At 36.6% G+C, this 24975-nt stretch overlaps 1 protein-coding gene across 4 annotated transcripts in view; it reads left to right on the forward strand.

Moving 5' to 3' along the window:
* SPHKAP (SPHK1 interactor, AKAP domain containing) overlaps positions 1 to 24975 on the forward strand; it is a 154231-nt gene that overhangs the window by 123296 nt on the left and 5960 nt on the right. For 2 of the 4 annotated variants that reach the window (XM_051983383.1, XM_051983382.1), the window contains 7 exons: positions 2764 to 2898; positions 6124 to 6379; positions 7215 to 11013; positions 17589 to 17774; positions 20126 to 20212; positions 22534 to 22586; positions 22679 to 22863. In XM_051983383.1, coding sequence (XP_051839343.1) covers positions 2764 to 2898; positions 6124 to 6379; positions 7215 to 11013; positions 17589 to 17774; positions 20126 to 20212; positions 22534 to 22586; positions 22679 to 22863 — 4701 coding nt within the window. The remainder of the gene's footprint in view (positions 1 to 2763; positions 2899 to 6123; positions 6380 to 7214; positions 11014 to 17588; positions 17775 to 20125; positions 20213 to 22533; positions 22587 to 22678; positions 22864 to 24975) is intronic. The other 2 variants (XM_051983384.1, XM_051983385.1) reach the window with 2 other exon arrangements.

Below are 24975 nucleotides of genomic sequence, written 5' to 3' on the forward strand. Positions count from 1 at the left end.
AAACTCATTTCACTTTGTTTTCTTCTATGTGCCTCCTAGTCAAAATGTTAGTTAAAATGCCTACTGTCATGAGCAAAGGAAGGCAGCAAGAGGACTGGATGATCAGCCCCTAGAGAATTTCCACTGAATGGGGATAGCTTATTGCCTTACAATCTCTTTCTTCTAGCACAATGTTAATCATTTACATGGCAATAATAAAGCCCATTTTCATGTGGCATCATACAAATTAACAAAGGATAATGCAACACACAAGATTCCAATCCACTAAGAGCTCAGGGACAATCAATGGAGACACATACAATGGATGGGGAGAAATTTTATGCAGATACAAAAAGAAAAGGATTTTATTTTGAATTATTATTTTATATATCAACCTCTGGAACCTCAAGTCAACTTCTCATCAAAAACTTTCTCCAATTGTTTTTGACTAGCAGGAACTTTTCTCTCCTGTTTAAGTTGATCTATTTACCACTTGCCTTAGGCTATTAGAAATCATTAAATATTAAATATACATTAAATATACACCATTAATTTGATTTTCTGATTTCCAGGATTTACATATTTTTCAATAGAGAAAGGTCCTATATCTGTCCAGGGCACCACGATTCTCCCAGTTAACCAAGTTCACAATTCTGTGAGCATCACTGACTCTTCCCTTTAACTCACCTTACATATTAGTTATCTTGTCCTTTCTAGCTACAATATCTCTTGCCTCCATCTTCTTTTCTCAGAACCACCACGATGTTTTAAGCCCTTATCACTTTTCACTTGTACTCCTGCAGCTGCTTTTTAATTGGTCTTTCTGCCTCTAGTTTTGTCAATCCATCTATCACAGAGCAGTTAGTGATTTTCAATAAACTCCTCTGACTCCTAAGTTCAAATCTGAAGTTCTCAATTTCTCATTTGAAACGTTTCACAATCTTATGCTAATCCATCTTTCCATTCTTATTATGCTCCTTCACCCAAGCTGTAGTTTCATCACATTGGTCTCATTGCTGTCTTTTTACATATGACATCTTATCTCTAATTTTCATGCCTTCACATTTATCCGTCATTCATATAATACATTCATCCCCCTTCTCATTTTCAGCTCTTGAAATTCCTGATTTATTTTGGGATTCATCTCAAGGGCTAACTTCTGCATGACTACATTCCTGATTCCTCTGAAATACTCATGCCTTCACCTTCTCTGATTTGTGTGTGTGTGTGTGTGTGTGTGTGTGTGTGTGTGTGTGTGTGTGTATTCTTATCTTTTATAATGTAAGACCTTTGAGGGGTAGAAGATTCCAGTTTTGTCTTTGGATCCCCAGCAGCTAGCATGCCTGTTTGAACATAACAGTCATTTAATAAATAAGGATTTTGTTGATTTCGTAGTTGATTGGAAAAACCCAAAGAACCATCTTAATGGTATCATAATGAGAAATAAAACTTGCCATTTTTCCCAACATGAGTGTGATATTGATTATTCTCTTAGAGAAAAATATCCATTATCCATTTCTAGCTATTAGTTTTATATAAAGAATGAGACACAAATTGCTTTAGAAATCAGATACAAACTTCCAGTTAGCCAGCTAAGTACGATAAGAACACTACACATGGAATCAGAAAGACCTGAATTCAAATCAAATCTCAGATACTTTCTACCTGTGCAAGTACCTTGGCAAGTCATTTAATCTCTCACCTCAGTTTTCTCATCTATTAACTGGGGATAATAATAGCACATATCCAATAGAGTTATTGTGGGATAAAATGAGATCACATATATATGTTTGCAAATCTTAAAAATCTTGTATAAATGTTATCTATTTCTATCTATTATCATTATGTAAAAATAAGCTCCATAAGAGACTTACATGAACTGATGCTGAGTGAAATGAGCAGGACCAGGAGATCATTATATACTTCAACAACAATATGATGATCAGTTCTGATGGACGTGGCCATCTCCAGCAATGAGATGAACCAAATCAGTTCCAATAAAGCAGTAATGAACAGAACCAACTGCACCCAGCAAAAGAACTCTGGGAGATGACTATTATGAACTACTACATAGAATTCCCAATCCCTCTATTTTTGTCCACCTGCATTTTGGATTTCCTTCACAGGTTAATTGTACACTATTTCAAAGTCTAATTCTTTTTGTGCAGCAAAATAACTGCTTGCACATGTATACTTATATTGTATTTAATTTATACTTTAACATATTTAACATGTATTGGTCAAACTGCCTTCTGGGGGAGGGGATGGAGGGAAGGAGGGGAAAAATTGGAACAAAAAGTTTGGCAATTGTCAACACTGTTAAATTACCCATGCATATAACTTGTAAATAAAAAGCTATGATAATAATTTAAAAAATCAAAAAAAACTATATGAAAAAATAAAAATAAAAAAAATAAGCTCCATATAACCTGGACATCAAATAATATTTGAACTGGAAAAAGGTTTTAAAGGAAATTATTACAGCAATATGTTCTAATTTCTCCAGTTTCACAGTTAGAAGTTTTCCTTAAGTCTAACTGGAATGCCTAGGCTTCAGTTCAACGATATATCTACTTCTTCTAATCTCAATAGATTCAAAAAAATGTTCTTATGCTTGTTAGTGGATAAGTGACTTTTAGAAATAAAGCAGCTTTTGAATATTGGGGTGGGAGGAAAGGGAGACAATTTTACTGAAAGTATTGTGGTTGGATAAATCATTTCATGAATGACCTCATTTCAATAACTGAAATAAATCTGAACTAAATTAAGATTCTTCCTCTATAGAAGTTGATCAATGTGTCACCAGATCTCCCAAAGCTTATCAATTCTATGAATGTCCAACAACCAAAGGAAAATGAAATTGTCCTTCTGAGTGGATTATCTTCAGGAAATCTCCATACTGACTTTGAAGTTTCTAAGGTAAGACTTATAAAGTCAGCTTGGTGGGGAGGAATGAGGGAGGTAGAGTCTTCTTCAGAGACAATGATGCTTTTAGCAGATTAAATTTAAAATCAGATTTTACCTTATCTCAATTCCTCCAACATGAGCTGGAAATGACATTTGTGAGAAGTGCCAAAAATACTGTAGTTAACTTTTGAAGATTTAACAGGCTTAAACACATAAGCAGATCACAAGTGAACTCTCTTCAGGTGTTCAGATCAAAGAAGTTTTATCTGCATTACAGAATAATGTTCATTTGTATTCATACTGCATATCTTTGCCAGGGTCTGATTGTGCTATCAAACACTATGAATGTCCTTCATTTTTTAGAGGAAGATCTTTAAACAAAACCTAAATGTAACATAATTTATTTGAATTCATGCAGAATTTTTGGTAACACTCCAGTAATCTCTAGTTCTCAGCAGTTAATTACTCCGAGAGGATGAAGAGGAGGAAAAGGGGAGGGGGGAAGGAAAGGATGAAGAGCACAAAAAGAAGCAGAAAGAAAGAATAAGAATTGTCATAATTCTAGGTTATTTTGTAATAATAGAAATGTTTTCTGAGTGTTTGGTACCCTAAGACATTAAAGAAAAATTAATCATTAGTGACTAGGAAAAGAAAATGTTAAACCACTCCAGTATCTTTTGTAAGAAAAGCCCAAATGGGATCACTAAGAGTCAAACACAACTGAAAAACAATTTCAACAACAAAATATTTTATATTTCTTCTTGGCATATATGTTGTTTCTTCACCCTACTTCCAGTAAAATGTTAACTTCTTTAAGGCAACAATTGCCATTTTTTGTCTTCTGTTTTTATAGGTATAAGTCAGATAGGTGGTAAAGTAAATAGAGCGCCAAGTCTGGAGTCAGAAAGATTCCTCTTTCTAAGTTCAAATCTAGCCTCAGATACGTCCTAGTTATATTCACCTCAATTTCCTCAGCTATAAAATGGGCTGGAGAAGAAAATGTCCAACTACTCTAGTATCTTTTGCAAGAAAAGCCCAAATGGGATCACTAAAAGTCAAACACAACTGAAAAACAACTACAACAACAAAAATCTTTGTATCCCTGGACTCTAATAAAATGTGTATCACATTGTAGGTATTTAATGAAGTCTGTTCATTTAATAACGTTGTTATAAAATATAGTGATTCCAAGTCTGATAGGAACAGTTGGAGTATTTTATCATCAGATAAAGAGTAATCTCAGGTTAGAATAGAAAGTAGCATTAGTGGAATGTAAAGGAAAGTGATACTGAAATAGCATTTTTGATCTTTCAGTCACTTTATTTGCTCAAGATCTTTGAGCCTCAGGCCCAGAATTGAATTCCCACTTGTACCTTCACTCCCCTTACCACCATCACTATCCCTGCCTCATCCCCACAATGAAGTAATTCAAAAAATAATTATAAACATCTAACTCTCCAGCACATTGTATTAACCAGAGAATGTTATGCAACTTAACAATAAGATTTCTGGTGCTATGCTATTACTTCCAGTGTCAGATGAAATTAACAGACTTCTTTAAAATCTTTAAAATTTTAGAAATTCTTTAAAAATTTTAGGAGGTCATGCAACCCAGAGTGGTAATGATGGAGCTTAGTATAGGACTGACAAAGCCAAGCTTACACTAATAGATGTTTCAAAACCCCTCTACTGCCATCTGAACAAATCAAAATGGAAAAAAATGCCCCCCCAAAAGACACATAGCATCTTACTTTATTCTTGGTCTTTAGAGGTAGGATTGAATTAGATGGAAGCAGAATCTCCTCAACCTCCTTCTTCCTTGTCTACTGACAAAGTGACTCTGGCTCGTCTTACTCCAACCCCTAGTCCCTCCTACAATACTCTGTATACACCAATTATCGAGCCAGCACAGGACAGTGGGAAGGGGTATTCCCCAAGCACATGCCCATAGAGTAATATCCAATTGGTAATTAGCCTTAAGTGCTCAAACCAACCTCAGTGCATCGACTCAAGAGTTTCAGCCCTCTACATCTCACCTTATATACATTGATAAATATGACTTTTATAGATAGTGCAGTTTATTGATATCTTTCTTAAAACTCTCCAGAGGGAAGAACACTTCATTTGGAGTTAGAAGAGATGAATATGTTCCTTATTAGAGAGTAGGCTAAATTTGTTTTTATGGACCCTCATTAATTATACAGTGGCACAAATAAGAGACAAACTGGAGAGGAGAGAAAAGGGAGAAAGAAAAAGTGATACTTATCAGTCCCAAACACAAGGAGTTTTCTTCAACAAAGTCTTTGTGCTCCCTAGTAAAGATGATGAAGTTGTTGCCATTTGTATGGCCTCCTACTAATCTCAGGGTTCAGTGCCCAGCCATTGTAAGGTTTGTTCTTATCACAGATGGCAATAGAATATAAATGCAGAAATTAGTATTCTCATAAAATCATCAAAACATAAAAATGGAAGTTGGAGGAAGATTATTATGGAATTATTTCACCTTTGACCTCAAGCACAGAACTGTGATTCTGGACCTACATTTTTGTAGCCATTTTACTTTCTTTTTGTTTCTATATTTTTGCACATGGGTGGTAAAGGGATGGATCTCTTTCTACCCAGTGCTTTGAAGATGAAAAGTGTTCATTATCTAACTATCATTAGATACCACTTGGCCTTGTTTTAAAGGAATATTAATAAAGGTCATCAACCACAATCTTTGCCCATGGAATTGAATACCCACCCATCAAACTCATGACTTCAACTTCATTAGTACCATTCTACCCAACTGAACAAACCTACTTCAGATAAATAGTGATGGTCTTTCAAAGATGGATGACTTATACAAGGGACTCTTACAAGAATCTCCTCATTATAAAATGAAAGGATATTATTGTTGGCAGAACAATGTTCAACTTAAAATAAATCAATAACTTTCTTTAGTGTCACCAAAGTAGATATATAAAATGTTAAAGTGAAAGAAAGAATTAAATAAGAAAACAAATTGACATATAAATGGCTATTTCCTTATACTCAATTATCTCCTTAGTACTTTGACTTCCCTAGGTGCCCTTTGGATCAATTAGCTCACCAGCACCATCATAATGGATACTGTAAATATCCAAACTAAAGTTCTATTCTCCCTTCCAGGATTTGTCACGGAGATCTGTGAATAGACATAAAAAATCAAGTGAGGTTTTGTTTTTCCTTTAATATATTCTCTTTTTTTCTCCCTAGTATCCTTGGCTGCCAGACATATGTTTGGTTCAGTGTGCAAGGGGGAACAGACAAAACAGTACCAATTGTATCATCTTTGAAATCAACAAATTTCTGATTGGTCTTGAGCTGGTACAGGAGAGGCAACTACATCTGGAAACCAATGTTTTCAAGCTGGAAGATGACACCAACTGCTCTGTGTCATCAATAGAAGAGGACTTCCTCACAGCATCAGAGCACTTAGAGGATGAAAGTGAGGTGGATGAATACAAAAATGGTAAAAGTCACCCAACAGTACCATATTCACCCAACTGAACTAACATACATCACATAAGCGATGAGGATCTTGATTCCAAGGGACTCCTATAAGGATGGAGTTATAAACTGAGCAGGAAAAAAATCTCTCTTAAATCTTAGAAATTCTGAGCATATTACTTTGATTTTCTCTTCATAGAAAGGATGTTGCTGATGAGAGGAAGTATTGAAATGAGAATGTCAATGAAATTAATATAATAGAATGAGTTATACCCCCACAATTCTCTTTTAAGTATGAGTTAGTATTGTTTATGGCAGCAACTATAAAATGGTATGTTGTCTGGAACCACAAGCTTCATCTTTTAAAAAGTCACCAGAGAAATCATTATGATCCTGTATTCCCCTTCTCTCAATCTTCCCACCCGTAGCTACCCATAATGGTTATAAATGTTAGTGTCAAGAAGTTTGGGAGTCCCCTCAATTTCTGACTCATTACAGAGATTAGCCTTGAATCTTTCATGGAATAAACTTTAAGAATATTAGCAACAGCTTCTGGGCCTCCCTTCTATGAGTAGAAGGAAATACTAAAATAAGGGAAGGTTCCTGAGGGCCTGATAAGAAAGGAGGCACATTCTTGACTATTGATTTCTCAGTAGTTTCTGTAACCATAAATAATAATTCCTACTATTTCCTGCTATTCATTGAAGGAAGCCCCAGAGGCCATTGGGGCACTGGTATTGTTAAAGTCTACTGCTTCATAAGCATTACTTTTGTTCATATCCATGAAAAAATGATAACTTGATATTCAAAATAAGGATGACTCTTTTTTCTAAGGATGACTATTTTCTTTTCTTTAGGTTACGAAAATGCAAATATCTCAGTCAATGTTTCAGAAAGTAAAAAGTCCAAAGTTGCTACACAAGGGGATCTGAATTGTAAAAAGGGCAAATTACGTTATGCTTTTGAAGAAAATTATATTTGCAAAGATAATGCCATTTCACATAAATCTCCAAGGTATCTGGAAGGAACATTGAGGAAAGCAGCAGAAATTATTTTGCCAAGTACAGACCAATTGACTCAGCAACTGAAACAGAAAGGTGACATTTCTGGGGAAGAGGGACCAGTCACTAGCAATTTTGTAGAAAACTCTAAAGGTTCAGTGGAAAGTTTTCATGCCTTGCAGGCTCTGGATAAGAGACATTTGGATAGAATGGTTAAGGAAGAACTAATATCTGTATGTGATACCATCTTAAAACAAAATGGAAGCCCAGATCCTGAAGAGAATCTGAAGAAAAAAGAACAATCTCATCCTCATGTACAAGATGAAGGCAAAACAACTGGCGAATATGCAACAAACCTGGCAGAATCTGTCCTGCAAGATGCATTTATTAGGCTGTCCCAGTCTCAACCAACATGTCCTATGAAAGCTGTGGCAAATATCTCTACTGAAAAGGCTTTGGTTTCAGAAAGCTGCACTGCAGAAGATCTAGAGCTTCCCAGGTCATGGCAGGAACTTCCAAAAATAGTCATTGTTCAGAGTCCAGACAGTGGTGAAGCTGTATCTGAATGGCCTGGGACCAATTCTCCAAATCTCAACCACTGGACACAATCTGATCCCTCAGCTGAAATTTCAGGTGACCTTCAGGAAGAGAAGTTCACCAAACCTCCCCAAAGTGCTCTAGAAGTAGCTCTAGCTTGTGCTGCTACTGTCATTGGAACTATTTCCAGTCCTCAGGCCACTGAAAGATTCAGATTAGAGCAAGAAACCACAGTGTCTAATGGTCAAATGCTAGGGAATGAAGAGCTTCAAAGACAAGCCTCCCAAGTACTTCAGGACACCACAAGCATGGAATATTCATTTCCATCAGCATTGTGTGGGATGACACAGGTGGCCAGTGCCGTTGCTGTCTGTGGCCTTGGAGAAACACAAGAAGATAAATATCCTGTGGCATCAAGTGGCCTCTTGTCTGCAGCAGAAGCCTCAGCAGCTGTCACCCTCCATGATAGCATAGCCATGGGCAGTAACATGGAGACCTTGAATAAAAGCATTGCAGAAGCCCTTCTCAAGGAAGTGTCCATGGTTCTGACCAAGCCTAATGCCTACAGCAGCACTGGAAACTTCATGGAGTCAATGAACAGAAGGATTATTGAAACCGTGGCCAGGCCTCAAATCTCTTGCTCAGACAAAATCCTTGAGGATAAACTAGCAGAGGATTTATCCAATGTTATCCTGAAACACTCACTTGAAGAAGCTAACCGAAAAAAGAAAATGATTGACCCTGAGGCCCCTGGGGATCCGGACAAGGATACCCAGGACATCCTTGTGGAGACTGTAAATGAGCTGCTTTTCAATGCGATATATTTCACTTTTAAGAAGATGAGCAACATCACACAGCTCAGTGAGCATCCCCCCATCTTTTCTAAGGAGAACAACAGATGGAGAGGAACAGAAATAGACCATCAACTAACAGAGACAGCAGCTAGTCAAACAGCCCCAAGAGCTCCTGACTACTCTAACAGCAGCACAATTAATAATCCATACAATGCCGGTGCTGTCAAAGAGCTTGTAGATGTCACATATCCAAAGATGGATAATAATAGCAGAAGAATGCCAAACATTTCTGAAAGCCCCATGCGTCAATCAGAATTGCCTTTTAATAACAATGTCCATAATTCGTTGGCTGCAAAAACATCTCCTAAGAAAAGATATCCAAAACAAATCACTGGAGATTATTCTAATCAGAGGCTCAGTCACAATAGGAATGGACTCAGATCCCTTTCAGATCCGTTACCAGGCAGTGGGATGCAAGAATTGATGTGTGCTGAATCCACCATCAACCCAGACACCCGAGAAAGAGGCAAGCATGACAGTCTCCTCAGTAGTGAAGCTCAAGCTAATCTGATTCCACTGGCGAGCAACAATTTGCTCCCATCCCAGCCTATGCTACAAGTTAAACATTCAACAGATAACTACTGTGTGATAGACTTTGCTGAAGAATTAGCAGAAACTGTTGTCTCCATGGCAACAGAAATAGCTGCAATCTGCCTGGACAATTCCAATGGAAAGCAACCCTGGTTTTGTGCCTGGAAAAGGGGAAATGAATATCTGATGGCACCAAGCTTGTCCTGCCGAAACCTGAAAAGAAAGAAGGAAACCCAGGCCAGTGGATCCATTGTAAGGAAGCATAAGCCCCCTCGACTGAGTGAGATAAAAAGGAAAACTGATGAGCACCCTGAACTCAAAGAGAGGCTAATGAACAGGGTCGTGGATGAGTCTGTAAATCTCGATGATGTCCCAGACTCCGTCAACATCTTTGCGAATGAAGTAGCTGCCAAAATTATGAACCTGACAGAGTTTTCCATGGTAGATGGAATCTGGCAAGCTCAGAATCATCCTCGAAACAGGTTACTAGGGGAAAGGTTGAATCGTGTGAAAGCATCTAGCTGCGAAAGCATCCCAGAAGAGGATTCGGATTCCCGAGGATTTGTAAACAGCCTGGGTTTAATGAATACCTTGAGTCAGCCAGTTAGCAGAGCCAGCTCTGTCTCCAAACAGTCCAGCTGTGAGAGCATTACAGATGAGTTCTCCAGGTTCATGGTGAATCAAATGGAAAATGAAGGGAGGGGATTCGATTTACTGCTGGATTACTATGCTGGCAGGAATGCGAGTACCATCCTGACCTCAGCACTTCAGCAGGTGTCACGAAAGAATGGCCACCTTAGCGTGAAGCCCAGCTGTCCCTCGAAGCAATCCAGCACAGAAAGCATAACTGAAGAGTTCTATAGGTACATGCTAAGGGACCTCGACAGAGAGAGCAAAGATAGCATATCCTCCAATAGAAGCAGCCGAGACTGGGGCACCAGTTTGCTCCCACCTTCTCCACGGTCCCCATTGTGCTACAGACAGTTCTCTGTGCCAGAGAACAAGTCCTCTTGTGCCAAGCTAACAGTGAGTGCTCCAGTCAAGGCAAACTCTCTGGATGGCTTTGCTCAGAATGTCCAGCAAGACTTCTTAAGTGTTCAACCAGTCAGCAACGTGTCTTCATCAGGCCTTTGCAAGTCGGACTCTTGTTTATATCAGAGAGGAAGGACAGACCAGATCACAAGCATGTTAATTCATGAGACGTGGACAAACTCAATTCAAGCCCTTATGCAAAAAAATAAAATTATAGCAGATGAGACAGAAGGGACAGATGCTGATCCTGTTTCTAGGAGTTCTTCCTGTCACATAAAAGGGTATGGTAGCAGATTAGGTGCAAGCACTGAGGAGAATGGAAACATTCTGCTCGTGGTTCGTCAGGATCCTTCTGCTTGCACAAATAAAGACTCAGTAACAGAAAACAGACACCTTCCCACTCTAGCTCCAGACCAAGCAGCTCCTCCCTCAGAACAAACACACATAGACTTTAAAAAAGAGCATTTCTCCAGCCATGATTCGGGACTAGGGAGTCACACAGATACATCCCTTTGTTTGAGGGAAGTACCTTTGATTCAGATTGAAAGTGATCAAAGGGATGATCTCATTGAAGAATCAGAAGCCATTCTTTCCCAAAATATCGGCACCGGGGAAGCAAAAGACGACAACATGAACAAAGAAAAAGACCCTGAAATGGACAGTGGCAGAAACACAGCTGCAAGCTCCATCACAAACAACAGGTGAGTGAAGAATGCTCTGTGTACATATCATGTACATAGACTAGCCTTTATAGTAAAGATCATTTCATCATAGTAGATGTTAGAGATAAGAGAGGATTCAAAGAATTATCTGGTCTAGAGTTCTTGCCTTAAGGCAGGGAATGCCTTTTTTCCCCATCTCATAGATCAAACAACTGAGACCCTGAGAGATTGCTTGTCGATTCCTACCATAGCTTGCTTTAGAGATTTATCACACATCCAGAAAAGTATTAACTATTAGCCCATTTCAATATTCCTTTTTTCCCTATGACTGAAGTCTTTGAAAGTAAGAAATGACAAAAATGTCCTTTTAAAAGCATATAAGAATTGGAAAGACAAAAATGTCCTTTTAAAAGCATATAAGAATTGGAAAGATGACTTCAAGTTAAATAATCATAGAGTTCTTCTAATAGAAAGATTTTAGAATGAAATAATTCAAAAATCATCTAGTCCAAAATCTTACTTAAGAAAAAAGGTTATCCTTCTACATCATTTCCTGAATACTTCCAAGGACAGTAAACTCCCTATGTCATGTGGCAGCTCTGAACATAAACATTTTCTTTTCATTGAACTAAAATTGGACTCTTTGTAATTTCCATAAACTGCTCCCACTTCCTGCCTTCTGTATCAAACTAAGTCTAACATGGCTATCCGTCAGATCCTCCAACACTGGGACTAGCTCCTTAAATCTCTCAGAATAAAAATCCACAATGATTCTTGTTCTTCATGGAACTTGGTTTCAAGTACTCTCCTCATCCCTCTTTTCAATGTACCAGTCAAGGTCCCTCTAAAATCTCATACCTAGAATTACACATAATAATGCAGGTGAGGTGTAACCAAAAAAAGAATACTAGGACTCACTAATTCTATTAATATAGGCTAAGAGAAAATTAGCAGTCTAATTTAGTCTTTTTATGGTTGTGGATAGTTCACTTCTAAAAAATAAGAATACTTTTGTATTCTCTTGCATATTACAGAAATGACTTTAAAATCATACATCCCAATAGACAGGATATTGAAAAATATCCTGAATCAAATATTACCATTCTTGAAAATATTCCTTCATAGGTAGGGGAGGAAGGGAGGAAAGGAAGACTTTCTATTTTTCTAATTCTTCTCGTGTCCTTACAACCAGATTTCTTCTAGATTTGGTTTCTTTTTGTTTCATATAAGGACAGTTTTATTCTTCTTTTACATATAAGTAAACTATAGTGCCCAAGGATATAAAGCTAGTATGGAAAGATAGACTCTGAATCCAAGGCTTCCTAGTTTCAAGTCCAACAGTATTCACTGTTATCTCATGTTACTTCTCAATCTGGGAAAGCATAACTAAAGGGGTCTTCTGAAATAGCACTGTGTTTCTAAGTCTATGACTTAAAGGTTTGGAATTCTTTTAAAAACTCAGAATATTTTGAGTGATAGACATGGTTTTAGACTTATAAAAAGATTCCTTTACCAAGATGTAGAATAAATATTGTCTTATCAAAAGAGGGAAGAACTTACAGCAAAGTAGGTAGATATGTCTAGTGTGGTGTCAACAAGAATAAAAAAAAAAAAAGAAGGGGGAAATTCGGGAGATATTTTTGAAGGAAAAAATGAATGGAAAAGTCAAAGAAAATATTAAAGTTACTAGCCTGAGGGAAAGAAAGATTAACAGAACCCAACATAGAGACAAACATTTGGAAAGATGACTAAGTTCAAGATGAGGCTGGAGATATGAGGGGAGATAGGAACTTAAGTTTAGACTTTTGAATATTAAAATGATATCCAAGTGAAAATGTCAACCAGAGATATAAGGCCAGAGCTCAAGTGAAAAATTAAGACCATTTTGAGAGTTGTTCACTGAAGGTAATAAATGAGGTCATGACAATGGACCTTGAGAGACTGCAGCAGCCAAAGGCAGCAGAAAGAATATTAAATCCCCAATGAGAAATCCCCAGTCATTAATAAATGTGCAGCTCTGGGCAAACAACTCTGATGTCCAATTTCTTTATCAGTAAAAATCATTGTCTTGGAATAAATATCTTTTTCCTTCCAGCTCTTACATTATCTGATTCTGGAATAATCTGTAAATATTTTGGTCAATTATATTATTAAATATTCAATGCCTGTGAGAGACGGTATACTAGACTTTAGAAGCATACATAGTGCTGGAATGGGGAGGGAGTCACAAAGGAAAAATGAAGATTAAAGGTGGGGAAGAGAGAGAGAAGCTAGGAAATAAGAAAAATAACTAATAGAATCATAAAAATCTAAAAAATAAAATGGCATGTAAAGTAAAGATGGGATGGTTTTGTTTTGTTTAATTGTAAAAGGCTGGTAAACTTTCTCAAAACCCTTCAGAGATAGAAAAGGATGAAGACAGAAAGAAAGATGCTTCATTTGGTAAAATGTGGCCTTCCACAGATCAATTTCAGTAGGTTAATGGGACCAGAAACCATGTAATCAATTGAAGCATTAAGATAGCAAAGTAATAGTATGGTGGAGTGTGGTGTTTTGGAAAGTGAATTTTCTCAGGTTTCAAAGGACCAGGGTTCAAATGTTGGCTTTACTAAATACTAGTTCTATGATCTTCAACTATGAGTTTAAGTTTCATTATACTTAAACTGAAGAGTTGAATTAGACCATAGGATCATTGGTTTGAAGCTTAGAAGCTTTCAAGTCAGATCCCTTTCATTATATAAATGAGGAAACTAAGGTACATAGAAGAGAAGTCATTTGCCTAGGCTCATATCACTATTAGGACTTAGCTGAGGTAAGATTTGAACTCAGTAAGATATTCAAGATTCCAAGTCTGGGGTCCTATTCACTACATTAAACAAGTTCTAAAGCCTATGAAACCTAACAGTGATAATAAGGTGAAAAATCAGGAAAAAATAGGGTTTGGGATAAGTGCTCCAGTATTTCCATGAATCTTATCAATACTGGTACTCAGTGCACATGACAACTCACCAATGCTTTTTATTTGGTTTGCCTATTTCATAGTTCCTTATTATATAAATATATCTAAGAATATCTACCAAGGATGCTAGAGGCTTTCCTCTAGGGCATTTAACATTTCCCATATATCAGTATAATACTCAGGTTCCTGTTTTCCTTCATTCTTGTCACATGAGCATCCCATCTTCTTTTTTGATCATATATTTTTGAATAATATTCCTTACATTTTCTCTTCATGCAAGACACCATCATGCATCACTAGCCTATGTATGTCCATCCTGGAGTTGTCCACTTTTTCTTGACCCCTCATGTTTTTTATTTTATAGCATCACAAGAATAATACTGGTATTAAAAAGAGGTTTTATGATTCAAGGAGCAGCTTGGAATATCTACTACAAACAAAGTATTTACTCTGGAAAGGAAGAGGGATACTAATTTCTTGAGAAATGTAGGTTATGTTAAAATGCTGAGATGGAGAACAGACTAGAGAACTTTTATATAATGCTTTCAGCTGCATAATTCCACCTATGGGAGAATTTGCCTTTATAAAAATTATTTTAACTGCTATTCTAGGTATATTGTATAATTGTATAAAAAGTATTCACACTGATTAAAAATCAATAGATATATATGGCAAAGTCAAAAATAGAAGGAACATGGAAATTGTAGCCACAATATATATTGAACTCAGTTGAAGTAGATCATATTAAATTAGAATAGAATAAATTGAATTGAAGTTTTAAATGTACATAATAGTCAATAAGCATTTAGTAAGTATATCTCCTAGGGGATATAATATGTAAATAACTAGGTACAAACAAGATATATATAGAGTTAAATTGGAAATTATCTTAGAGAGGAAGGAACTAGTAAAATGACCAGGGCAGGCCTCCTGAAGAAGGTAGGACTTGAGATGAGACTTGAATGATGCCAGGGAATCTAAGAGGTATAGAGGAAGGGGCAGAGTATCCCAGGAACGCAGATCAGACATTGAAAAGGTACAGAAATGGTAAACATGGTATCATATTCAATTAATCCAATGCAGTTGGATTGCAGAATATGAAGAAGGGAGTTCGGAGTCAGAATGTAAATATCCTTAAATGCCAAACACAAATCTTTATGTTTTATCCTGAAGTTTATAGGAAGTCATTGGAGTTTAGTCATTTTATTTTGTTTTGTTTTGTTGGGGGTAGGGGGAAAGGATGGCCAGTCCTATGTTTTAGGCAAATAACTTTGACAATCGATTAAAAATAGACTTAAATGGGAGTTACTTGAGACAGGAGGATCAATTAAAAGACTCTTGCAATAATCTAGGCAATTCTACATCCAGAAAAAGAACTGGAATGGGATGAAGAGAAAGGACTGAATGTGGATCACAATACAGTATTTCACTTTTTTGTTGTTTGCTTGTTTTTTGTTTTCTTTCTCATTTTTTTATCTGATTTTTCTTCTGCAACATGATAAATGTAAAAATATGTTTTAAAGAATTGAACTATTTAGCCTATATTGGATAGAGGGGAGGGAGAAAAAACTTGGAACACAAGGATTTGGAAGGGTGAATGTTGAAAACTATCTTTGCATTTTGAAAATTAAAAAAAACTTATTTTTTTAATAGTATAGGCTAGAGATGATGAAAACCTGAACCAATCTGATGGCTATGTGAATGGAAGGGAGAGACCTATACAGGAAATGTTGTAAAGAAGGGAAAAATGATAAGTTTGGGTAATAGCCTGAATATGCAGAATGAGAGTGTTGAAAATGATGCTGAGGTTCTGAGCCTGGGTGACTGGAAGGATGATCCTCACAATAATAATAGAGAAATGTGGAAGAACCGATTTAAGGAGACAGTAAGTTCTGGTTTCGACATTGAGTTTGAAATCCCTACAGAACATTCTTTTGGACATTACCAAATTGCAGCATGGAATGCCAGACTAGAACTCAGGAGAGAGACTGGGACAAGGTTGTCAGGACAGAATTTTGAATGTCAAAATTGAAGTTAACTACAAAATACAATTCAATATAAAATAAATTTCACTTGAGTCAGACAGGAAAATAAGTAAGTTGGCACTTAGCTAAATCTGCATTGCAGAGTTTTTCATAAAATGTAGAGATCTCTTTACTTTTCTGTGGATAAATGTATTGTGAAATTTACCTTATTCTTAATGAAAACTGCAGAATGAAGTCAGAACATATCATAATATAGTTCACTTTCTGTAATAAGAGCAGGTTGCTGAGATCTATCATTCACCACAGGCTTAGAATAAAGCTCTAGACAGAATAGAGGGCTGAGGATTTTGCCCCAAGCATCAAAATTTAGAAGGTATTTGACAGAATTTAATTTAGCACCTAAATTAGCTCAAGAATAATGAGTTAAAATAAGAAATTACAGATGGTATAACTCAGAAGAGCTCCTTCTTAGTCTAGCTCCATTCTGTTCCCTTCTTCTGCCCACCCAGCAATGATCTGAGAGCCTTTCCCCTTCCCCAGAGGGATACACAAAATCTTGAAGATCTTTTTTTGCTCCTTGCCTCAGGCACCAAAATTTCAGTTATAATTGTTTGTTTAAAAGACCCACCAGATTTTGTGAAACACACCCCATTTTTAATAAGACAAAGGACTTATTTATTCTTTATTTAGCCCATGAGTTCTTATTGAGTTCAAATGAAATAAATGGGCTGATAAAACCTAGTGCCAATTCTTTTCTTATCATAACTTATGAACTCTTTAGAAATACCAGGAGCTATGAATCCATCCGTAAATGTTCATGGAACATCTTTGTGCCCAACACGGGGATACTACAGATACAATTTATAAAATTGTCCAATGTCCCTGCCCTCATGGAGGTCATTACTTAGAAAAACAAGACTAATACAGAGGAAAGCATTATAAAGCACTAAGATGGTAAAGTATGCGCTACAGACAGATTCTCACCACAAGGATCCATGGGGAAAATACTGATAATTTGTAATCTGCATTAATGGAGAAAATAATAATAATAATTACTAGCATTTACATTACAGCTGAAAGTTTCAAATATTTTATAAATACTATTTCATTTTATTCTTGCAACATCCGCAAGAGATGAATGCTATTATTACCCCTATTTTACAGATAAAGAACTGAGGCAAACAGAGTTCAAGTGACTTGCCCAAGTCACATAGATTGGGGCTAGATTTGAACTCAAATCTTTCCGAGTCCAAGTTTAGAGAGAATACCAACTGGGTTTATATGAGGCAGTCAGTCTACTGTGGCACCTAGCTGGTAGAAAAAATTCACCTTGGTGTAAGTCCACTATAATATCATTTTTCACAAAGAAATTAGCAAAACTACTCATTTGTTTTGAGATGTCCAATGTTTTGGAAAGTTATTACTCTTTTTAATTATTTAGAAAAAAATTCTGAAGTACACCCAGACTGATAGATCATCTTTTGGTCAGAGTTATCAACTTTAAATGTTGAGTTTGAATTTTATAATTAATATGAAAGGCTCAGAGTATGTTTCTCCCAATTACATAAAGTAGTGCCAATTTGTAATGTGTCAACCCAAACAGTCCCCTTGGGCTTCGTGGAAATTTCAACTTGGTGGCGGTTGTCTCAGTAATATCTTGTGTTTCACAGTGCTGACCTTAATACTGAAAATGCTCCTGACCTTGAAATGCCAGTGGAAGTCCGAGCCCCCGAGGAGTCCCTGAACCCTCACAGCAGCAGTGATGAGAGCACAGGCAGCTGGTCACAGCTGGTCAATGACGAGTATAACCCTGATGACACAAGTAGCTATTTGCAGCTCAGTGAGAGATCCATGAGGTATCTGCTTTTGGTTTCAGTTCCTTGGGAAACATGGACTTATGGCAAGATCCACAATCAAGATGTAGCTTCTGTGTGTGTGTATGTGTGTGTGTGTGTTGTGTGTGTGTGTTGTGTGTGTGTGTGTGTACATATAAGAATAATTTTGATGAAAATCTAAAACAAATACCAAGAATAAGTTTCCTCCAGTATTTACACAATGAAGAAGAATTTAGCTTTTGTTATATCTTCTGAAGTACCATACATCTTGCCATGACCTCAGAGACTATTCTAAGTACAAGGGCTGCCTTTGTTTTCTGTGAAAGGTTCTAACTAGTTTGCTGGATGCCAAACACTGAATTATGTCCCAATCATTCATCAGGCTAGGTAGAACAAATAAATAGAGCACTGGGCCAGGAGTCAGAAGCCTCATCTTTTTGAGTTCAAATCCAGTCTCAGACACTTACTAGCCGTGTAAGCCTGGATGAGTCACTTCACTCTGCCTCAGTTTCCTCATCTATAAACTGAGCTGGAAAAGGAAATGGCAAGCTGCTTTAGTATTTTTGCCCCCCAAAAAAATGAGATCACAAAGAGTCAGATATTTCTGAAACAAATGAATAAAAAGAATATCCATCAAGATACAATTCACAGGTAACTAGGTAACCAGGTAACTAGCTTATAATTCTCTTTGTATATATGCATATATATATGAATATGCATATTCTGGAAACAGAGAGAGAGAGAGAGAGGGAGGGAGGGTGAGAGGAAGGAAGGGAAAGAAAGAGAGACACAAAGCGGAGGAAAGAGAGACACAAAGCGGAGGAAGAGAAAGAGAGAAAAACAGACAGAGACATAGACACAGAGGGCACTTCTGCTTTTAATACTTTTTCCCTTAATCCTTTACATTTCAGAGGGAAAACAGACTGGGTTTACATGAGGCAAGTGCTTCTTAACTATACTGTATATTGTTTGACCTAGTTTCCCTCCCCTTTGAGTATCATTGGGACAGAAAAACTAGAGAAGGTGTTAAAGATAAAGCTTTAAAGGAAATAGATTCTTGGATTATCCAAAGCTTTACAGTACATTCCTCTACAAGGTAGGAAAAAAAAGAAAATGAGCAAGTTTTCTAATTGAAGCAGTCACCCACAACTTCACAATCTGCCTCCAGATTTCTTGGCTACCCTACAGACAAAACACAGGCTTTCATAGAAGACTAACTAGATTGTAACTGAAAGATATCTAATCTGGATCACACAGATAATACAAACTACCCAAATATTATGTACATTGTGCCTAAACTTCAAAAATCTTTAAATAAAATGATTATGTGTGAAGTTGGCAAAAAATGGCTGAGCAGTTGAGGTAATGGGCCAGATACAAAGATGACAGCTGTGTTTCCAACCTGAGATTCCTCCCAATCCATGAAGTTCATATCTAAGTAGCACCATAACACTGGAGAGGTACAATTTCCATAGTCAGTATTTTAGTACCCATCAGGGAATACTTTATCCCACTTGGCAATTACCCTTTGAAAACCTTATTTACGACCTTAGAAAACCTTTAGAAAATACAGAAGGTATGAGAAAGCTAAGTGGGTTTAATGAAACTGGATTGGTTCCATTTCACAAGTACAGACAGAGCGTTAAAAGTTTGGCTCAAATATACTGTTTTTCAATAAGTATATGCTGGGCTCATAGATACACCATATGGTGATTGTGTAACCTCTGTGGATTATGCAAGATCTGCTACCTCCTTTTCCAAGGCATAAAAAGGGCACAGGTATATTCTAAGACACCTATGATAAAGCTATATCACCTTGATCCTACCAGTTTCTCCTTCAGTGTTATTTCTCATAAAAACAGTGGACCAGAGTCTCATCCTTTGTGACTCCCCATGGGAAAATCCACACCAAATTGCTGAGGGTGAATATTTGATAAACTATCTTCTGTGAGAATTCAGATAAATTCCCTATGTCCCCAGAAGGTCACTGCCACTGCAAGTGTCCAATATTTCCTTCCTGCATCATGTTCAGAGGTATCCAAATCTCTGCAAGAGTACCTAGCACATGTCTGTTTTTTGATGAGAGCTTCTAAAATACACGTACACACACACACACACACACACACACACACACACACACACACTACCCTTAATACCTGTATTTATCTATTTTCCTGTGCTTAGAGATGTAAGCTTACTAGCTTGTTTTTTTTTTTCATTGTGGACATACCTAATTGAGGGAAGCCAAGGTCAGAGCAGTAATCCCTCTCTTGTCCCCAGGGAAGAGTATTCAGAAGGTACCGAATTAAAATGTTGGCAATGTGGCCAAATGGTGGAGATTGGCATTAATATTTAAATTTTTGCTTTGTCAGCAATGGCAACAGTAGTACCACTAGCAGTCTTGGCATTATGGATCTGGAAATTTATCAGGAAAACATGCCCTCTTCTCCCATGATTAAGTAAGTAGCTTCAAAACTGAACTGATGTTAAAAAAACACTACTGTAATTTCATCTGAAAACCCATTTGTGTCATCCAAGATGCACCCAACCATGGATTTAGCCATGTCCACACTTATTCTAACCCCACTCTTTGTTAATGGGAAAATGCATTTAAACTTCCATATATTCCAAGAGTATAAGGTTAGAATTGGGTCCAGCTTCATCACCACCTGCTTTCTGGCAACATAACTTAAAAGAGGTTTTATATCTCCAGCTTATAATATAAATATTTTGGATGAATGTAATCCATACAATCAAAGGTTCCTCTTTATTCTCTCTAATATCACACATAGAGAAGCATAAGTCCATTTAAATTGGACCAAGCCAAATCACAGTGTTCTCCACTAGAATCTGGTTTTCCCTTTACTTGCTTCTGACATATCCCTCCCAAGTTGGCCTTCAGATACCAGTCGGTTGCCTGGTGAAAGGAGATCTATGAGTACCTGCCCAATGATTCTGCTACCTTAAAACATGAGGATACCTAAACCTATATGCAGCACAATACAGTAGAATAAAAGAACATTTAGAAACATGATGCAAGAAATTTGGGGGAAAAAATCCAAGTAATACCAGAGCAACGTGGGTCAGAATGATTTCCCAAACCTGCAGCTGGTCCTCTCATCAACTGAAATAAATGTCATCTATTGTGAGATGGCCATATGTCCAGTTACTATTCATGGACAGCTAGAACTCCAGAAATAATAAAGAGTAGAATAAAAATATCATTGCTTTATGACCTATTTCTCCTAAAACATTTTTGAAAACTCAGGTGATCAGATCTTTGGACTATAGTTTTACTTGAAGGATCAATCTTAAGTTGTTAGCAACTCAAACTTGTCATTTAAACTTCTTCCTGCTTCCTCCCAGACATTAAGTTGGAATATGGACAGGCACCTAATCATGTTTCATCTTTTATCAGGAAGGAGAGCTTAGGAAAATTCCCTTGACCTCAATTTAATTCTTTCCTGAGCAAACATTCCTTTACCTACCTTTCCTCTTGTAGCTTAGCTCAGTGGGCCCGGAAACCTAAATCCTGGATTCTGGGAATTCAGGGATCACCAAGGGACTTGGAATCTCCTGGCTCCACAACAAAAACTGCACTATGTTCTTTTCCTAAATATCATTTGCAAAGAGGTATTGATGTTAGGGAACATCATTCTTCTTTAAACAATTAAGCATTAATCAAAGGACAAAGTATCTGTTCAGTTTCAGGTTATCAGTTGAAGTCTATTAGTTATAGAAAAGACAGGGAAATGTTCTCTAATCAATCCTTCTCAGGTTCTAGCCAAGAAAGACAAAGAATAAACAAAGCCCTACACACTCACTCAAATCTTGAGCTGAGCTATATTGGCATTAGTCAATCAATAAGCATTTTAAAATCCCTTATTATGTGTCAGCTATTGTACTAAGCAATGGAATTTTAGCCTGATAAATGCCACTGATTTTTGCAATTTAGACTTTGCAGTCCTTTAATTTTCCTTTCCCCTTTCTAGATAAAAGCAGTGTAGAATGAAGAAAGAAATGTTTTCCAAATTGCAATATAATTCTTCCTTCCTTTCTTCCATGCAATGAAAGAAGCAGATTATGCCAAGGGAACATATGTACCTTTGGGTATTTGGTCAGCAAAAATGAGTTACACAATTAAAAAGCCCCAGTCACAGGAAAAGGGAAAAATAACTATAAAAATACAAATTAAAAATTCCCTTTTCCAAAGAACATTTGTGGAAAGCAGAAAGAAAAGAGGGAAAAGCATTTCTTACAATATCATATCCTAAAATCATAGTTTTTCCCAATTTCATTTTCCCCATGTCATAAAATGTTTGCTAATAGTACGATATTTTATCCTTGCTATCTAGGTCAGCTTTCCTTGACCAAATGAGATTCACAGGCTCCTTCTCATTCTTCCCAGTGATTACTGTTATGTAACAATAATACAATTCATATTTCTATAGTTGCTTAAGTTTTTCAATACACTTTCTTCAACCTGGGAAACAGGATGAATTTTATCATCACCACTTTACAGCTGAGACAAAGAAGGGAGAAGTGAAAAAACTGTGATCACAAAGCTAAGAAGTGTCAAAGTCAGTTTCTAAGACTTGGTCTCTTTCCATTAAACCATTCTGCCTCTCACAAAATGACAGAATTTAGAGTTGGAAGGGCCTCAACAACACAACAATAACAACAAAAATAGGAGAAAGGAAATTCATCATTTCATCTTCCATTGGCTATCTCATTATTCCTATATGTTACCAACAGCATGTTATTGTTTTTTTCCCAAAAGTGAACTAGTAGAAGAAAAGGAATGCCTTAAAGAACCATCAGAAAAGATAGAAGGTAAGACAAAAGGTCAAAATTTGATTTAAAAAAATTAGCTATATTTTTTGTCACTGAAAACCTGATAAATCCGTGCTTGTGTCTTTACTCAGAATGTACTTCTAAACTGTCTATGGGAACAGCCAGCTGCCAAAGGAACCTCTTGGTGATAAACTTTGATCTGGAACCTGAGTGTCCTGATACAGAACTTCGTGCCACACTGCAATGGATAGCAGCCTCAGAACTTGGAATTTCTACCATCTACTTTAAGAAATCTCAGGAAAACAGAATTGAAAAGGTATTTTCCCCCATGTTTTTGTATAAGGTTCCCCAAAAATGTGTCTCAATAACACTAGAAATATAGGGAAAGCTAAGTAAATATATTATCTTGGCCTTGGATATTTTAGTTATCCATCAGAATGTGGAACCAAAATAGTACTTACAGATTTTTTTTAGCTAATCTACTTACTTTATGAAGGATGAATGTGAGGTTTCCAAGAAGTGAGGGATGACGAAGACCATATCATCTTTATTTTTTTCACTTCCCAGGATCTCACATAGAGGCCCATATATTGCTAGGTTTAATAAATTGAATAGGTCTTTATGAGATCACACAGTAGTTAGCAGCAAAACCAAATCTAAACCCAGGTTATCTGAGTTTAAATTCAATGTGATTTCCAACATGCCATCCTAATTCATTCATGTGAGAAACTTTATATGTTTAGATAGGACTACAGTTCATTTTACCCCTTGATACCCCTTTTTTTGTCTCTGTCAGTTTAGTGTCTGACATAGTGCAGTAATTAATAAATAGTTGTTGAACCGAATCGAATTCTCTTACTCCAAAATACTACATTCCCCATTGCATCATGAAAGACATCTTAATCTCTTTCATCATGGGACATATAAAACTTACAAGAGATCACAACTTCCCATGATATTTTTAAAGGAAATGATTTAATTTTCCACTAAATGAGAAGTCTGAGAATTTCTTGTTATAAATGTGGTTATCAAGAACAACATTCAGAATACTCAAATGTGTAAAAGCCTACTTCTGAAAGATAAAAAGAATTTTTAAATTCACAAGCAGAAAATTGTTATATATGAGAAGACTTTTGCAGGATCTCAGATGAGTTGTTTCTCCTTGGTAGACAGAGGGCCACAAAGCTGAAAAATACATTTTTAGCCAGAGGAATCTAAAATTGTAATTCCTTATGTTGTAATCTAATATCAGGTTCTACAGGATTTGCATTGTTAAGACAATACTATAATATAGAGCCAATAATGTGCATCACAAGATCCTACATATCAAATGTGCTGATTAGTTTTTGAAAACACATTAAGAGATTGTTGATATTTTTACAGAAAAATGACTTGCAATTAATTTGGCTTAACTTCCAAGATATCTCAAAAAGAAAAAAAATACTTTAGTAGTTAATTGCTAACATTAAAATACACAATACAAAAAATTAACATTATTTTTCTCCACCTCTATTCCCTATTCTTCCCCACCATCTGTCTTAACTCTTAATGGTTTAACCTTTTCCATACTACTTACTAGCTCCAGATAGGAAAAGTAATAGAGGATTTTAAGACTAACACTAGACAAAATAAGAGTTTTCTTATTGATGTATAGTATCTCCTCAATCCCATGATTCATTGATCTCCTCCAGTACCCAGTGTTCCCACAATGCTCCCATGATTTCCTTAATCTCCTTTTTCTTGTCCTGCATGCTCTACACTTTTCATGCTCTCTTTCTCCTATCAACTTATGCCTTCCAGCTTCCAATCTCTTTGGGCTGTAAACTGATTTTACAATGATAGATAAATTGGTTAGTGAATTTTCTTCAAAAACTCCACCACTCAAGTATCTGTCTATCTTCCTGGAGAAGTATAGTCCAGTGCAGAAGAGCAATCCAATCATGCCATCTATGCCTGGTCTAAGAACCAAGTTGAGGGAACTGAAGATATGTACAGTAAGAATGTGTGCTCATTCCTCCCCTGGATCATTTGTCTGAAGAATAAATATGAACAAACTGGATCGTTGTTTCTTTAAAGCCCTAAGTCCCCAATTAGCCTATGAGCAAACCTGCAATAGCAAAAAAGAAGTATAAAATTCATCACCTTTTTTAAAGAAAGCACAGTTTTAATCATGACAATTTTTTAATGATGCAATGGAAAATTCTAATTGAGGCTATGTCTCATATACTTCTGCATCATCGCCACAAAAGCAACTGTCCCTTTAGCAAGCAGATAAAAACATCATTTATTCACTTAGGACTATCTCTCCAAAGTATTTTATTCTCAAACCTGTCAGGGGTTGGGACTGTCATTTTTAAAGAGTTCTCCAGAGCCTCTCATGGCAAACTTCCTAGGAAGGAATCTTTGGGATCAGAAAGATGAAGTCATT

This window comes from Antechinus flavipes, chromosome 3, assembly GCF_016432865.1.
Source record: "Antechinus flavipes isolate AdamAnt ecotype Samford, QLD, Australia chromosome 3, AdamAnt_v2, whole genome shotgun sequence".
Lineage (NCBI taxonomy): Eukaryota > Metazoa > Chordata > Mammalia > Dasyuromorphia > Dasyuridae > Antechinus > Antechinus flavipes.